At 41.5% G+C, this 14,032-nt stretch overlaps 1 protein-coding gene across 1 annotated transcript; it reads right to left on the bottom strand.

Annotated features, from left to right (window-relative positions):
• Nucleotides 1–589: 589 nt before the first annotated feature.
• Nucleotides 590–12,818, bottom strand: LOC148811437 (deoxyribonuclease-2-beta-like). Its single transcript, XM_088908771.1, has 4 exons — nt 12,794–12,818; nt 3,915–4,076; nt 3,045–3,242; nt 590–942 (listed from the first exon to the last, which is right to left on the bottom strand). Exons 1-4 carry the CDS (start codon nt 12,816–12,818, stop codon nt 590–592), a joined length of 738 nt encoding a protein of 245 aa, XP_088764897.1.
• Nucleotides 12,819–14,032: the final 1,214 nt, after the last annotated feature.

A 14,032-nucleotide genomic window follows, 5' to 3' on the forward strand; every position in this document is an offset into this window, starting at 1 on the left:
TAACTTATTGATTATAGATTAGATGCACACAACAAAAGAGTGCTGGTAGACCAGGAATTCCACTAATCTTAATATATTCAGAGCTGCGAGCACCATCATTTATTGGCTGTAGATGGGATTCGCACAACAGAAGACAAAAGCACAAAATGAGGAAAGATTTCACAGAACTGCTGGTGGGAACCCAACCAAACCTATAAAGAAAAAACATTTGCGCAACTTAATTCTGATTGACATTTACAACCAGTGTCCTCTTATTTTAAATGAAGAGCTTTGCCACTACACTTCACAGGAAAAAAAGCTGCTTTCTGATAATAGATGAATGGATTGATAATTGCAGTCGTTGGGTGTTTCTTCTTTTGTGTTAGCCATCAACCCATGTTTAAACCTATACATTTTAGTTGTTCTGGAAAGAAGCACATTTGCATTTGAGCAACTTTTTTTCTTGCTTTTCAGCAAACATTAGCTTCAAAATATCAAGCGGCATTTGCTAAACCTGAGCGCAATTAACACTGCTCTGCATCTGCAACAGATAGATACAGAAAGAGTCAGCGTAACTGAATTGCAACAACAGGGTCAAACATTCCCCCTCTTACAGCTTAAACATGTCTCTGCACCTAACAAACCAGGACACAGCCCCCCTGAAAGCGTGGTAGATAACAGGGTTTTGTGAGCAAATAAGTCCTTCACTTTTCCACTGCTGGCAGTCCTCTCTGTTTAGATCTCCAATGCAGATCCACTGGTCTCCATCCTCCTGGGATACACACCACTTGGCATGATCAAAGTGAGAGCAGAACTCCACAGGTCCCGGCAGTTTAATTCTTTTGATATTTAAAACGTGTTCAGGAAGGGAGCAGTTTGAAGGCAGTTCATGCTCTTTTCGTTGCCAGGTTTCCGTCAACAGAGTAGTCTTTAAAACTTGAGCAGCCCAGCCAGTGTAGATGTCTGTAAAAGACAACCCTCAAGTATGTCAACAAAGTAGAAATATAAGGCATTTAACAGCATCTACAATGGCTCTCCAGACAGGGCTCTTTCTTGGTTTAAAGAGAAAGGAAACACTCTGTGAAAAGTAAAAAAAAAGCTCTTACCGGTCTGGAATTTAATTTTACTGCCATTTTCACATTGTATAATGAAACATTTCCCCTTACTAAACGGTTTTCAGTGCTTTGTTTTCCAATTGAGTTCTTTCAGAACTTTTTATGTTTTGATAACAATCACAACAGAACAACATAAAAGAGCTACTGGTAGTGATTGGAAAGGCCTTGTAGCAAGACAGTTTTAGAAGCGCAACATGTGTTTCTGCCCTACAGATGTGAACTACAATGTGCAGTTTGTATGTTCTCCCCGTGTTTGCAGGGGTTTCCTCTGGGTGCTCCAGTTTTTGGTCCCACAGTCCAAAAACAACAGACTAGTTGGGTTAATTGGCTTTTGGGAAAATGGACTCTTGGGTAAGTGCTGTGTGTTTTTGTCTCTGTGTGCACTGTGATGTCCTGGCATCCTGTCCAGTGTATATCCTGCCTTTTCCCCTTTGCTTGCTGGGATAGGCTCTGGCTCCCCAGTGACTTTATAGTGGATAAAGTGGTTAGAAGACTGATGGATGATTCACTGTAGGTGGAGTGGATTTTTCATCTCAAAACTATGCGAACTCTGTTAAATGATTATTTTGGACCTAGGTCTTGTTTTCTTGGGATGTATTCTGCTTCTAGCAATATTACACACTTTGCAGTTTATTGCTGGTGATATACTATCGAATATGATGTTTTATGTTATTGCAAGATTATGAAAACAGACACATATACTGTATGGTTTAAATATTTTTCCATTCTGATCTTATTATTGCATCTAATCTGAAATTGATATTTAACTAAGCTTAGTTAAAAATGATCAAACTAAGATTGTTTTTTGCCAAATCTGAAAAGTTTGTTTCAGTTTATGTATTATATTGGTGGCTAATATACCATTATATAAACTCATTGTACCATGTAATGGATAGCTTTGAATAAAGTCAAGACCAAATTGTTTTCCCTTTTCGCTGTCTGCATTTTATTTTTAATGTTTGTCTGGGATGAAGAAATGTAATTTGTCTCGTTCTTCTTTTGTCATTTTCATGTTTGGCTCTTAACAATGTGCGGCCTTTTGCAAACCTGTACATGCAACCACTGGCCAAAATATAAGCAAAGCCCGTCATCATGCTGTAAAGAGTAAAAACTATGACCAGGAAGTTGCATGTACAGTATCTCACTGGTTCTGAAATATCTGTAGCATCTTGCAGTCGCATTGCTTTACAGGATTTGCAATCTTTACAATAACAATTGCAGCAGAGGTTGTGATGAGAGTAAGGTGTGCAGGACTGAGCTATGTTTTTAATAGGAGCAAAATCTGGGCAATTTTCTGGCCTGTGAAAGGTGATGGAAGTCTCTGTCATGCTTCTCAAGACAGCCAAGCCACACTTTTAATGTGAGAGCACAGGAATTCAAAGGGAATTTAGCTAGCTTGTTTTTAGGACTTAAAAGTGCATTTACTTGGGTTGCCTCCACACTTCCATAAAGAAGAGAATACGTGCTAAAAATGAATATGCATTTGGCAGTGGCCTGGCAACAGACGACTGCAAGGACGGAAGACTGTAATACATCGCTAAGACAACACATTAAATCTGAGTAAGTTCAAAGGGGCCACTTGTCCACACTGGTGAATTGCAAATCACTGGAACGTAAGCATAACTACCATGGAGTATTTCAACATCTTTAAATGTGAATGTATTTCTGGACGTTTCGAGAGTCGGAGTCGACTGTTTTTATCCGACTCTTCTCCTCAGTGCAGAATGAAAATCAGTGCTGTCCAGGAAGGTTTCTGAACTTTAACCAGCTCCAGAATCAATGGGAAACCTACGTGACCAAACAAATGCTCAATTCCAGGAAAAAGATTCCAAATGCATATCCTGGTACAGAACCTTTGATAAGGACAGCTGATATGTCAGATTGTAGTTGGTGTTTCATCACAGATCTTTTTGTACAGTCTGCGTGGTTTTAAAAGAAAACCACTCTCACCATCCACAAAGAAGCGAGACTTGGCAAGGCTGAGGAAGGTTTCTCCCCGAGCTGACAGCAGTTTCCCCATCCTCCTTCCCTGCACCCAGGGCTTTACAGAGCCCTCGCAAATGCAGCTCATTCTGGGCAGTTCGTGGCGAAAGACTTCAGGCAAGGAGCAGTTGTACACGCGGGGGTTATAATACAACAGCTGCTCGGCTGAGGAAAAAGAAAGGAAAACAACTTTATTGTTGGCTAAATCGCATCCTCTCACTTGCAATGCAAACACCTTATGTTGTTACAACAGTAACCATTATACCCGGGCCGGAACACCCACAGCCCACAGAGGTGCTGGAGGGCTTCGGTTTTATTTTTTCATACCTTCATGTCACTGAACTGTGAGGAAAAATAAACTGTTCATTTTTGTATGATTAAAATCAATAAATACAAAACTGAGGAAGGTAACACTACAAACCATCTTCTGTGGAATAAGGAGACAAAGAAGCTAGAAGGGGAAATTGTGTTCTCCATTGAGAAGAGAGACATTAAGTTTTCTGATGCAGAAGCAGTTAATTTGGATTTCCCCAGCTTCTTAACACTGCCTGCTATATCTGAAGACCCGCCACACTCAATAATTCCATTGTAGTGCTGGGCTACAGCACAAGTCTGCAGTCCTATGAAGCAAGGACTACACATTCAATTTACCCCACACATTCCATTCTATGGCTCGGCTCACGGTTAAAAAACAAAAACAAAAATCCGGCCCAACAAATATTGAATCTGGTAAATGGCCTCGCATTGTCGTCTCTTTCAATTTGAACTGAGCAATACAAATAAAAATAAAATGGTATTTTGCTATTAGCATAATGCTAGCTTCCCTATGTTGCGCACCTATCTGAGGGAATTGTGTAGATTTGTAAGTGATACAGAGCGTGGTCCGGCCGTTCAGTTTCCCCGAGGACGGCCAGCTGTACCCCCTTTCTGGGAATGGAGGGAAGTGGGGGACACTGTGACTGAGCCAGAAACCCTGAGTCTGGTCAAAGTGTAGGACTCCTGTGTGGACACACAAAGAGATATTACAACACACCGAGATAACAGATCACATTCTATTCATTCATACTTACAATGAACAGCAGTTATCGATTTATGAAGAGTCAGTAGATGATGGATTGCAAGTTATTACTGTTAACACAGTACTTTGAAAAGGTCAATAATAATAATTCCTTACACTTTTATAGTGCTTTTCTGGACACTCCACTCAAAGCTCTTTCCAGGTATTGGGGACTCTCGTCCACCACCACCACCAATGTGAAGCCAAAGTGTACACAGAACACTCACCCCACACCAGCTATTTAGTGGGGAGGAGAGTGGAATAATGAAGCCAATTCAAAGATGGGGATTCTTAGGAGGCCATGACTGGTAAGGGCCAATGGGAAATTTGCCCAGGATGCTGGGGTAACACCTATACTCTTTTCGAGAAACGCCCTGGGATTTTCAATGACCACAGAGAGTCAGGACCTCGGTTTTATGTCTCATCCGAAGGACAGTGCCTTTTTAAAGTATAGTGTCCCCATCACTATACTGGGGCATTAGGACTCACATAGACTGCAGGGTGAGCACCCCCTGCTGGCCCCACTTACACCTCTTCCAGCAGCAACCTTAGCTTTCCCAGGAGGTCTCCCATCCAGATACTGACCAGGCTCACAGCTGCTGAGCTTTAGTGGGCTGCCAGTTGTGAGGTACATTGTGTTTAATTTAGTAGTGGCAATGATAAAGATGATACTGATGTTTGTATCCCTGGAAGCAATGGGCACAAGGAAGGTGACACCCTGGACAAGAAGCCACTTAATCGCAGGGCAGATACAGACACTGAAGCGCACACTAGAGTTAATCTTTTCTCAGAAGCCAATGAGCCAACCAGTATATTTTTGGACTGGGGGAGGAAACCGGAGCACCCAGAGGAAACCCTGGGAGAAAAGACTTCACAGATGGCATCCTGAGTCCAAAATCAAGCCCAGGGCCCCAGTGCTGTAAGGTAGCAATGCTAACCACTGTACTACTGTGCTGCCTGGTAAGTAGTAGTAGTAGTAGTAGTAGTAATAGTAATAATAATAATAATAATTTTATACCCACCCAAATTAGAATTGGCCATTTTATCTTTACATTTCTGCTCACGCCCATGACCTTTGACCCCAGGTTTGTCCAACCTCTCTTACACAGTCATACACCTATTGACCCTACACAGTGATGTACAGGACTTTTCCAGCCCATCAAAGAACGTGTATTCCCAGTGCTGAGCCACTTATACTCCACTACTTTCGAAATTCTAGTTGCCATAACACGGTCTTTTATAATTAATAATTATAAGTCTTTAGCAGACATTAAATCTAATAAACAATAAATCCGTGTTAATTTTATACTGATTTTATTATAGAATTTTTATTATAGTTTAATATAGAAAAATTGATTATGATTTGAAAGAATATTCGTAATATAGTGATACAAATGCATCACTTTCTATGCCATGCTGTGCTGTTCTCTGAAATGCTAAGATACACTTCCAAACAAAAATAACTAGTATCTAATTATCAGGGTCCTTACTAGTGTTATCTCGCTAACTTGCTAAAATATCCTGTAGAATTCTTTAAAACATCTTTCTCACAATGATTTTATTATCCTAAAAAAAACAACAATACCTCTTTATCAAAAGAGTAGCAAGAAGAAAGTGATCAGGCAACTTTTTTAAGTTATTTAAAAGTGAGATGATTTGATGAGTTTTACCAAGAATACTTTATAAAAAGTTCTTCTGATTGCTTTCTTACTACATAAACAGAAGCATATTACCAGGAATATATAGATACAGACTTGCAAACACTTACTGTATATGTGCAAGTAGTTCAGGTGGATAGCTGCGTCAGCATGTGTAGTCTTCAAAGGAGCAAGTAATAGGTTTATTCCATGCTGAAAAGAGAAGAGAGAAACACGTTTCGGCTGTGAAGCCTTCTTCAGGTGTGCTAAAGAAGAAGGCACACCTGCACACCTGAAGAAGGCTTCACAGCTGAAACGTTGTGTTTTCTCTCTTCTCTTTTCGTCATGGAATAAACCTATTACTTGTCACTTATATAGATAGATAGATACTTTATTGATCCCGTGAGGGAAATTGCAGTGCAACAGCAGCTTAACACACACAACACAGCCACAGTGTAACGAATTATATAATAATAGTACAATACATACAATACAATACAAGAGTTACTCACAGTCCGGACGCACAAGAACAAACTAGAACAGAACAGTACACAGAAAATCGTATCACACTCATATCACACATATGAATATAAATATAGATGTAACTATAGATATAAATATAAATGTATTGCACAGGTCCCTGGCATATATTGCACAAAAAGTGGTTGTAAACGGGAAAAAGAAAGAGAACAGATGTAGCAGTAGATGTGTAGATGTGTTTAGTCCAGAAACAGGTCACTGTCGATCTTGCCTCTGCCAAGACGCAAGGTGGATGCGTTGTACAGTCTTATGGCAGACGGCAAGAATGACCTCCTGTAGCGCTCCCTGTCGCACCGTGGATGAATCAGTCTATTGCTGAACGTGCTCTTCATTCCTGCAAGCCTGTCATAGAGGGGATGGGAGAAGTTGTCCATGATGGCCACTAGTTTGGACATCATTCTCCTCTCAGCCACTACCTCCAAGGAGTCCAGGTCAAACCCAATGGCAGAGCTTGCTCTCCTGATGAGCTTGTTCAGCCTTTTGGAATCTACTGCTCTAATCCCAGAGCCCCAGCACACCACTGCGTAGAAAATGGCACTCGCTACCACCGACTGATAGAACATGTGTAGCATCTTACTACACACATTGAAGGACCTGAGCCTCCTCAAGAAGTAGAGTCGGCTCTGTCCCTTCTTATAGATGGCCTCGATGTTCTTAGACCATTCCAGTCTATCGTCGATGTGCACTCCCAGGTACTTGTACGAGTCCACCATCTCCACGCCACTCCCATGGATGTAGACAGGAGTAGGTTTGACCTTTTTCCTCCTGAAATCTACTACCAGTTCCTTTGTCCTTTGAGTAGGCCCTTTGCAGCATGTAGATGATTGCATCCTCCACACCAACACTGGGCTGGTAGGCAAACTGTAGGGTGTCCAGTGATGAGCTGACCAGGGGTCTCAGGTGGGATAAGACCAGCCTCTCCAGTGTCTTCATGATGTGAGAAGTCAGTGCAACTGGTCTGTAGTCGTTGAGGACAGAGGGGCGCCCTTTCTTTGGTACCGGGACCAGGCATGATGTCTTCCAGATCACCGGGACTCTTTCCAAGCGCAGGCTCAGGTTGAACAGTCGCTGGAGCACTCCGCTCAGCTGATCAGCACAGGCCCTCAGAACTCTGGGGCAGATGTTATCTGGTCCTGTGGCCTTACCCTCGTGCAGCCTCTTCAGCTCCTTCTTCACCTGGTCAGCTGTGATGGTCAGCCTGGCCTGGGGGATGGTGCTCATAGTGCTTTCAGTGCTGCAGGTGTTAATGGTGGAGGTGTTGGAGAGTGGCAGCTGTGGGGGATGGGTGGGTGAGTAGCCGTCGGGGGTTGTGGCTGTAGGCGGCCATGTTTGTGGGGGGATGGAGGAGGTACTGGGCAGTCGCAGCTGTGAAGGGTTAGGGAGCGTGTGGCTGTGGGGGGATGGGTGTTGCGCCACAGAGGACTCAGAATTAAACCTGTTAAAGAACTGGTTCAACTCGTTGGCCATCTCCAGGTTCCCTTCTGTTGCACCCCCAGCCTGTTTGAAGCCAGTGATCTCTCTCATGCTGCTCCATACATCTCTCACCCTATTCCTTTGCAGCTTGTCCTCTATCTTCTTCCTGTATGCATCCTTGCTCTCTCTTAACTTCTGCTTTAGCTCCCTCTGTACACGCTTGACCTCTTCCTTATCTCCCCTCCTAAAGGCTCTCTTCTTGTCATTCAGAAGAGCCTTCAGGTCGCTGGTGATCATATGTGCATGTGTGTTTATTTGCTTGGACCTCATGATACTTCTGTAATGAAAGGACAGTGTTAACCTTAGAAACAAAGGCACACTCCTTATAAAAGAACTCTGAAAGCAATCAAATCCAGTTAAAAGATGTTATTGTTATTCTGCTATTATACAGTGTATTGTAATTATGTGTTTCAAGAAAATTAGTTTGAAGGCTTACCAAACCACACGACAAGGTTATGATCTAGTGTTGCTTACTGTAGTAAACTATGATAAGAACAGTAGATTAACTAGGGAAGCATCTGGGAACTTATTTTAACTTGATTTATCATGTTAAATGCAGGATTAGAGCACAAAATATTCTCATGGATTTGCCTTCACAAAAGTCAAACTATTCAATACCATTCAACATTCCTCATTCACACCCGATCATAACTATCATAACTTTCTGTAAGTAAGGATTCCATTGTACCAGTACATGTACAGTGGTGTGAAAAAGTGTTTGCCCCCTTCCTGATTTCTTTTTTTTTTGCATGTTTGTCACACTGAAATGTTTCAGATCATCAAACAAATTGAAATATTAGACAAAGATAACACAAGTAAACACAAAATGCAGTTTTTAAATGAAGGTTTTTATTATTAAGGGAAAAAAAAATCCAAACCTACATGGCCCTGTGTGAAAATGTGATGGCCCCCCCTGTTAAAACATAAATCAACTGTGGTTTATCACATCTTTGGAAAGCTGAGTTCAATTTCTCTAGCCACACCCAGGCCTGATTACTGCCACACCTGTTCTCAATCAAGAAATTACTTAAATAGGACCTGCCTGACAAGGTGAAGTAGACCAAAAGATCCTCAAAAGCTAGACATCATGCTGCGATCCAAATAAATTCAGGAACAAATGAGAAACAGAGTAATTGAGATTTATCAGTCTGGAAAAGGTTATAAAGCCATTTCTAAAGCTTTGGGACTCCAGCGAACCACAGTGAGAGCCATTATCCAGAAATGGCGAAAACATGGAACAGTGGTTAACCTTCCCAGGAGTGGCCAGCCGACCAAAATTACCCCAAGAGCGCAGCAATGACTCATCCAAGAGGTCACAAAAAACCCCACAACAACATCCAAAGAACTGCAGGCTTCACTTGCCTCAGTTAAGGTCAGTGTTCATGACTCCACCATAAGAAAGAGACTGGGCAAAAACGGCCTGCATGGCAGAGTTCCAAGATGAAAACCACTGCTGAGAAAAAAGAGCATAAAGGCTCGTCTCAGTTTTGCCAGAAAACATCTTGATGATCCCCAAGACTTTTGGGAAAATACTCTGTGGACTGACGAGACAAAAGTTGAACTTTTTGGAAGGTGTGTGTCCCAATACATCTGGCGTAAAAGTAACACAGCATTTCAGAAAAGGAACATCATACCAACAGTAAAATATGGTGGTGGTAGTGTGATGGTCTGGGGCTGTTTTGCTGCTTCAGGACCTGGAAGACTTGCTGTGGTAAATGAAACCATGAATTCTGCTGTCTACCAAAAAATCCTGAAGGAGAATGTCCGGCCATCTGTTCGTGACATCTGTTCGAACCAAGCGCACTTGGGTTCTGCAGCAGGACAATGATCCAAAACACACCAGCAAGTCCACCTCTGAATGGCTTAAGAAAAACAAAATGAAGACTTTGGAGTGGCCTAGTCAAAGTCCTGACCTGAATCCGATTGAGATGTTGTGGCATGACCTTAAAAAAGCGGTTAAGGCTCGACAACCCTCCAATGTGGCTGAATTACAACAATTCTGCAAAGATGAGTGGGCCAAAATTCCTCCACAGCGCTGTAAAAGACTCATTGCCAGTTATCGCAAACGCTTGATTGCAGTTGTTGCTGCTAAGGGTGGCCCAACCAGTTATTAGGTTTAGGGGGCAATCACTTTTTCACACAGGGCCATGTAGGTTTGGATTTTTTTTTCCTTAATAATAAAAACCTTCATTTAAAAACTGCATTTTGTGTTTACTTGTGTTATCTTTGTCTAATATTTCAATTTGTTTGATGATCTGAAACATTTCAGTGTGACAATCATGCAAAAAAATAAGAAATCAGGAAGGGGGCAAACACTTTTTCACACCACTGTACATGCAGTAAGGTTCAAGTTCTATGTCAATATGCAAGAACAGATAAACTATTATCAAGGAAACAAGGCTTGATTAATACAGTGTAATACATTTAATACTGGTGTTAATTGAAGTCGCATACGTGCAGCTTTCAAGGGTGCCAGCCTGTAGAGGCAGCACCTGTATGGAGACTTTTCGGCAGCAGCGGGAGCAGTACGACGCATTACAGGGGAGGATTGGGAGGTTAGAGACACTCGTGAAGATGCAGAAGCCGGAGACAGTGTGTACCAGCAGTCAAACGCTTGAGCAGCTGTCTCCCGGTGAGTGGCTCCCCCCACTGCGCAGGTTGCAATGCCTGGCGGAAGCTCTGCCCCCCCCAGAGCACACACCGCCTCAGGACACTCCATCTGGCTTCTCTGCTCACCACCGCCCAGGACCTGGCTGACGCTGTCCCCGCCGTCTGTCTCCCCTCAGGGAGCACCGTTTACACAGCGGAATTCACAGACGCCAGTGGAACGAACAATTCTCCCAGATATCCAACTGTTGCCCATCACTCAAGAGAAGGAGGGGGGGTTGTACTTGCAGTGCATCGGTATAGATGGGAAAGCCAGAGCCGACCGCTACGCCGCCCTCGTGTTTGGGGTGCTTATCATTCTCAGTGCATAACAAGGAAGATTAATAAACAAACATAATCTCATGGTTAAATAGTCAAGTCTAGCCATGTGTGAGTCTAGTGTCACAGAGCTTCAACAGCAGATGACAGCTTGTGAGTTCGATTAAGAATGTATAAAAGCATTTCATTAATAACGCGTTTGCGTTTGTCTGGGTGCTGACAAAGTAAAAAATAATTACTTTTTGACAATGAAGAACTGTGTGTGTGTCTCTCTCTCTGCTGGCGTTTGTAATCGTTTTTATTTTTAAATACATTTTAGCAAAGTAATGTACCATAAAAGTATTGTGAGACATATTTGGGTTAACATGTTCAGTGTTCAGTGTGTGGTAATTTGTTTGGTGCGAGTGAAGTCTTATTTAATCTCTGACCCGGGGAAAAGTGTGGTGTGGACGGCTGAGGAGAGAATGCAGGCTCGCGCTGTGTCCGTTATTCTTTTTTTCTTTTTCTGGTTTGGTCGGATAGTTTTTGTTTTTGATTTATCAATAAAGTTTGATAATCGGCCAGTGAAAGCTCTGTTGTCCTTCACATGAATGCCTGAAACATTGTACCGAACCCAGGATTTTACAGTTTTTTTTCTTTAAAATACCAATAACAGCAACATACAGTTTACATAATATATTGATGTTCCAAAATTAATATCGTTTATGACTTTTATGACCTTCGTTATGCTCTTCGTTAATGTCTAAGCCGGAACACATCATTATATCTCATTTTGTATGTCTTTTTTAAAAAAAATTGTTTGCCCAGCCTAACAGTATTGTTGTTATTGTTTTTATCCTGTAAAGCGCTTTGAGGAGCCACCTTTAAAGGCGCTATATACAATAAAGTTCATTATTATTACTATTGTTAATTTGCTGGACAGAGAGGTGAACATTATTACACAGAAGACAAAGATAGCGATTTACTTTCCATTGTGCATTGTGCTGCTGTAATACAGTTTTAAATAATTAAAAGTCTAAGCAGTATCAGCTTTATTTATGGGTTGTAATTTAAAAAAAATTTAATAAAGTCAAAAACCGCACTCAAAATGCAATTTATAGGTTTCTGGCAAGAGGAGACACCCAAATTTAATAATGTAACATGCCACTGTTTGTGCATGAATAAGGTTATACTGCTATTTCCTTAGATACTGTACGCGATTCCATGGGGTTTTTTTTTGAATCCCCGGCGGAACCGGGCATCCATAAGAATCAAGTAATAGGTTTATTCCATGCTGAAAAAAAGAAGAAAGAAAACACATTCCATAAGAATCAGCGCTTTTATATAGCGCCTTTAAAGGTGGCTTCTCAAAACGCTTTACAGGATAAAAACAACAATAACAACAACAACAATATTGTATTTCATTGCACTTTGACAGATCGTCCTTAAATCAATTGTTGATTTAGTTTGACAGTAACCCTAACACTAACCCTATTTTATTTTTTCAAAGAAATGTTTGTTAAAAATTAAAAGTCATGGGTCCGGCTGGATTCGAACACCCAACGTGTGATGTGTGAGTCAGGAACCTAACCCACAGCGCCACTGGCAAGGTCACATGAGGAGTGTTGAAAAAGCCCTACAGAAACATTATCAACAGACATCGTACAGCATGTACTATTCTTGTGTTGCGGTACATGAATATAATTATATCGTTATTAATTTCTTTAGATACGCGATTCCATATTATATTCCCTTTTAATCAAATTCTAAAAGTATGCTTGTTGACTCCGGTATCACGTTGGTTAAAGACTTCGATGCTTAAAATGTTTAGGGAGAAATGGAATACTGGTGTGTTTTTTTTCTTTAAAGTACCGAGACCAGCCATATACTGTATGTTTATGTTCCAAAATTAATATCGTTTATGGCCTTCACACGCGTTACAGTATGCTCCTATTCTTTTTTATGCTCAGCTACTAAGATTTCCCTTCAGTGGTAAAATTCCATATAAATATTCAATACTTAAACGGGCGCAGTAAAGACATTTAAATCTTTCTACGACCGACCAACGCACCACGAGTGCCCCTGTCGGTCAACCAATCACGTACCGCGGTATTCTGCGTCATCTCCCATCACGATGCGCGATGATGTAGCCAATTACCCCCAGTACGTGCCTGTGCCGCGCACTTTGAATGGCTGCATCTGTAAATCCAGGGTACATTGTCTATGATTTTTTTTGTCATAAAGAAATTACTATTGGATTTTAAAGTTTTTTTTTCCTTTCAATAGTTCGTTTTGAAACGATTCACCAGAATGTATTCTTGAGGAGAGTAATGTTTGTGAGATGCTTGCCTTGCCTCGCTTCTTTTAGTCAACTGTTGACTCTTTGTCAACTGCTGCAGTTCAATTCTACAGAGCTCTGCTGGTTTAAAATGCAGAAAATGAGCTCTAATCGCATAAGATTATTCCAGTTTTGCCACAATGCTCATGTCAAACATGGGCGACCCCTAAAAACAAGAGCTATTTTCGCTTTGTAGGCCACTACATCACCTAGAAATGATCAAGGCTGCTTGACCCTTCTTCTCTTGCCACAGGTTCTGTTCATCTCCCAGAAGCACCAGTGCACCCACAGACTGGCAACAGACACTAGTATTGTTTAAGTGCCCTTTTTATTTTCTAGTGATCACAACAGTTAACACTGTCTGTCCAACACCCAGGACACATCGTACAGTGTCACAGTTCTAGAGCAGTATACAGTATGTAATACTCTTTTATGTGTTTTTGGAATCATACAGGTTTATTCTGTATAAGCTGCCAGACCACGATGAAGGAAGAGGTCTGCGATACCTCTACATGGATGACCATACCAATGGCTGGGTATATGGGAAGAAATTGGTGAATGACTCCAAGAGTGCAGTGGGGCAGACTTTGCAGCCTTTTTTGTCCTACATTCATAAAAAGGTAAGAAACCTTTATTTATAATCTGTGTCATCTCCCAGAAAGTGAGGTCAGGATATACATTGTCTTTTCGATCTGTTTATTTTCACAGGCTTCTCTTATAATTCAAAAGCCTTTTGTGCAATACAAATACAGACTTTGTATTGATATTTTTTATATTCCTTCCTAAAAGACTGTGGACTTTGGGTATCTTCTATACAACAATCAACCTCCAAAGTCATTTAAACCTGCTCCTTCATCTTTTGGACACAGCAAAGGTAAGTAACATTTTATAATGTACAGATGCAGCCATTCAAAGTGCGCGTTACAGACACGTACCGCAGGTGGCGTCGCGCATTGTGACGCAAGATGACGCGCTGCACCGCAGTACGTGATTGGTTGACCGACAG

Source organism: Atractosteus spatula, assembly GCF_055471065.1.
Source record: "Atractosteus spatula isolate fAtrSpa1 chromosome 11 unlocalized genomic scaffold, fAtrSpa1.hap1 SUPER_11_unloc_1, whole genome shotgun sequence".
Classification (NCBI taxonomy): domain Eukaryota; kingdom Metazoa; phylum Chordata; class Actinopteri; order Semionotiformes; family Lepisosteidae; genus Atractosteus; species Atractosteus spatula.

Bases quoted from the DNA above. Each gene is read 5' to 3' on its own strand.
- LOC148811437 (XM_088908771.1), bottom strand. From the start codon at position 12,818: ATGGGAGATGACGCAGAATACCGCG. The intron at 4,077-12,793 runs GTACGTGATTGG...GTGTCCACACAG, and splicing joins AGATGACGCAGAATACCGCG to GAGTCCTACACTTTGACCAG. The intron at 3,243-3,914 runs GTGCGCAACATA...CTTTTTCCTCAG, and splicing joins TACACAATTCCCTCAGATAG to CCGAGCAGCTGTTGTATTAT.